The 2829-nt window shown below is 36.7% G+C and overlaps 1 protein-coding gene across 1 annotated transcript; it reads right to left on the bottom strand.

Annotated features, from left to right (window-relative positions):
* Positions 1–480: 480 nt before the first annotated feature.
* On the bottom strand, positions 481–2613 carry LOC128239414 (uncharacterized). Its single transcript, XM_052956038.1, has 2 exons — positions 1412–2613; positions 481–1130 (listed from the first exon to the last, which is right to left on the bottom strand). The coding sequence occupies exons 1-2, from the start codon at positions 2601–2603 to the stop codon at positions 664–666; spliced, it is 1659 nt and encodes a 552-aa protein (XP_052811998.1). The 5' UTR covers positions 2604–2613; the 3' UTR covers positions 481–663.
* Positions 2614–2829: the final 216 nt, after the last annotated feature.

Here is a 2829-nt window from a genome sequence, read left to right as displayed (position 1 = left end):
GGAACAAACTAGCAGATATAATGCCAATTATCATGTTTTCATCTTTAAAAGCATACACTATGCTGTGAAAGATTTTGTTTATCTTTCAAGAAAATTACTGCTATTTTATTCATTTACATAATCTGCATTTATCAAATTGGGAAAAATATCATTATTTGGGGAAAATGGACAAGGGGAAACAGCCTTTAGAAGGCAGTAATTTGCACCAAAAAAACACTGTTCTTCACTGTTCAAGTTATTTGTTATACGACTTCATGCATGTTTGAAAACGGTTCCTTTATAAATGTATTCTTTATAAAAACAATCCTACCAGCCTGCTCTCACCCCATATAACATATTCAGACCGAAATAGAGAAACCCTTTACATGCTGTCATCTCAATCAGGTGTACATGCGTACACTTTTAAATGCTTCTGGTACGCCCCTGCTTAGGTTGAACCATACATCATTAAATAAACTGCAAGGATGCATAGTGCCCAATTGTGTCCTCTTTTTATAAGCCAGACATGATTTTCTTTTCTTAAAAAAAAACATTTGGAAGAATTTTAAGCTGCCTTGCATATACTATCAAATTTAGAGCGATTTCAAACACCGATTTGTAATAAGGTAAGGCACATTTGTGTTATATACATACTAAGGCAAAACATTTTTTTAAGATTTTAGTCTATGGGATCTCAAGTCTTGACTTTACAACAGTGGTTTTCACAATATCGATATAACTTCTCTTCATTGCTGGTTTACTAACAAACCATACATACGGAAATCCTGGAAGACACTTTAAAGCAATTATCGTACTATGACTTTTTTCGTACTCTCTCCAAACTGGCAACACACGGTAAGCGCACTCAGAACCACTTTGTAAACCGAAAGTCTGAACAATTTCATTCTGAAACTTAGCGTAATTATCGTATTCAAATGCACGTGTCACAAAAACAAGAATGTATCTGTATTTGTCGTACAAAGCCTTTAGTCCTTGTAGTCCTGGTTTATTTACATCGATGCTGCTGTACAAGTCAACAGACAACGGTGGGTTAATGTTGGCATCTCTGGTTATATCCTCTAGGTGTTCCTTGTAATCGTGTGAACGACCTGTATCGCAATCTGCATGAAGAATCACAAAGTCTTTCTTTCCTGAAAAATGAGAACTGACTAGTTATGTCAGTTTACATTGGCCGTTAAACAGATGATATAACCGATTGAACAGCAGACATATTAAACAAGCTCGATATTTTAATCTTACATTATACTGTACAATAATATACATTTTAATTTGGTATGAATAAATCATTAAAAGTTGTCTTTGGAGAGTTAAACATTTTCTTCAAAGTAGTCTATGTCTTTGATTAAGTACTTATTTAGGGTATTTTAAAGACATTCAACTGTACATGGAATATTAAAACACTTCGAAATACCTTTACATGATCCAGTGTCACCCGTAGACGATATTAAATGCTGCTTATCCTGAATGCAAAGGTCAGCAGTAGCAGAGCTGATCTTTGTCAACTGCCGATCTGTGATTGCTTGTGCCTCTGATTGAAAAATCATCAACATCTCTAGAGATTCATCTGCTACAATGTTTCTAACATGGCTTTGAGTTATTTCTTTTTCTGAATTTAGTTTATAGGAAGCACTGGCATCTGGTTCCAAAGAAACGGATGTTGTTGCACTGTCATCAGGTGCCAGGTCTTCTTTTAATTGAGCTCCGGTAATAGTCTGCTTTTGAAGCATCAGTTTCTTTTCGTGCTTTTCAGAAATGATGTTCTCTTCTCTGACCTGTTCAGGTTTTGTCTCTTCTAACAGAACATGCTCTCTGAGTTCTTGCACCTCTAATGTCCCTCCATCTAGTTCGACCGATGGGGAAAGAAGAGAACAAAATTCTGAGGAACGTGCTGAATTCGTTGCATATTGGTCATAAAACCCAGAGTCACCTGTTTTCAAGGAAATGGGTGCTGCTATGCTGCCATTAGATGTAAGGTCGCCCATTAGTTGTCCTTTCGTGTTTGTGCGCGGGTGACTCATCATTGAGTTATTGCCTTCTACACATGTTTTGCTTTTTACTGTTGCTTGGAGATGTCTTCCTTCTTCGAACTGAGCACCCTCTCTGAGCAATTGCACATCTACAGTATCTCTGTCCATTTCGCCTTTTGGTGACTTGAGAGTAACAGCTGTTAAGGATTGTTGTGCTGAATGCGATACAATAGGTCCAGACTCAACATTGTCTTCCCGCCTGGTTTCGGAATTTTCTGATGGCGAATTAACTTTAGGTCTGTCTTTGCCATCGTTTGAGAAAATATTTTGCCTTATACCGCCTCTCTGTACTCTCTTTGACCTTCCAGGTCCAAACTGGTTTTTATTTTTCTTTGGTTTATTGATAAAAGTAGAATGTTGACTAAAATATACGCCTTGGAATGCCTCAAATGTCACAGGTTTTACCTCCGCTGTCGCTAAAATCTTCGATCCTTGGGCAAAGGTTGGCCATTTGGTAGGCTGATAAGAGATTGATAGATTGTCAAGTTGTCCATACGCCTGTGTTCCTCTGTATCTAATCTTGAGACTTGTGGCCTTTTCAGAGACAGTACCCGTGGCAGATTGTGTGGACTCCATTTTCAAATGACTGTTCCTGGTACGAATGGAATCAATTTTCAAGTTAACATATTATAACAAATATTCCTGATTTAGATAAAGGTTATTAAGTAAAGTAACCCAAAATCTGTTCAAGGTCATCACAAACTATATTTGTATAATAATTATGATCTCACTTGAAATGAATACAGGAAGTTTAATTGTTCAGTAAACTATACATGTATAAGTGAATATAATTATGTTTACA

This window comes from Mya arenaria, chromosome 6 (assembly GCF_026914265.1).
Source record: "Mya arenaria isolate MELC-2E11 chromosome 6, ASM2691426v1".
NCBI classification, from domain to species: Eukaryota; Metazoa; Mollusca; class Bivalvia; order Myida; family Myidae; genus Mya; species Mya arenaria.
Note: the sequence above shows the minus strand (reverse complement) of the source record. Positions and strands in the feature narration are given on the sequence as shown.

What these genes read in the sequence shown, in the direction of transcription:
- LOC128239414 (XM_052956038.1), bottom strand. Translation starts at nt 2,603, where the DNA reads ATGGAGTCCACACAATCTGCCACGGGTACTGTCTCTGAAAAGGCCACA. An exon ending in TGACACTGGATCATGTAAAG is followed by an intron (nt 1,131 to 1,411) that starts GTATTTCGAAGT and finishes CTCATTTTTCAG; the next exon opens with GAAAGAAAGACTTTGTGATT.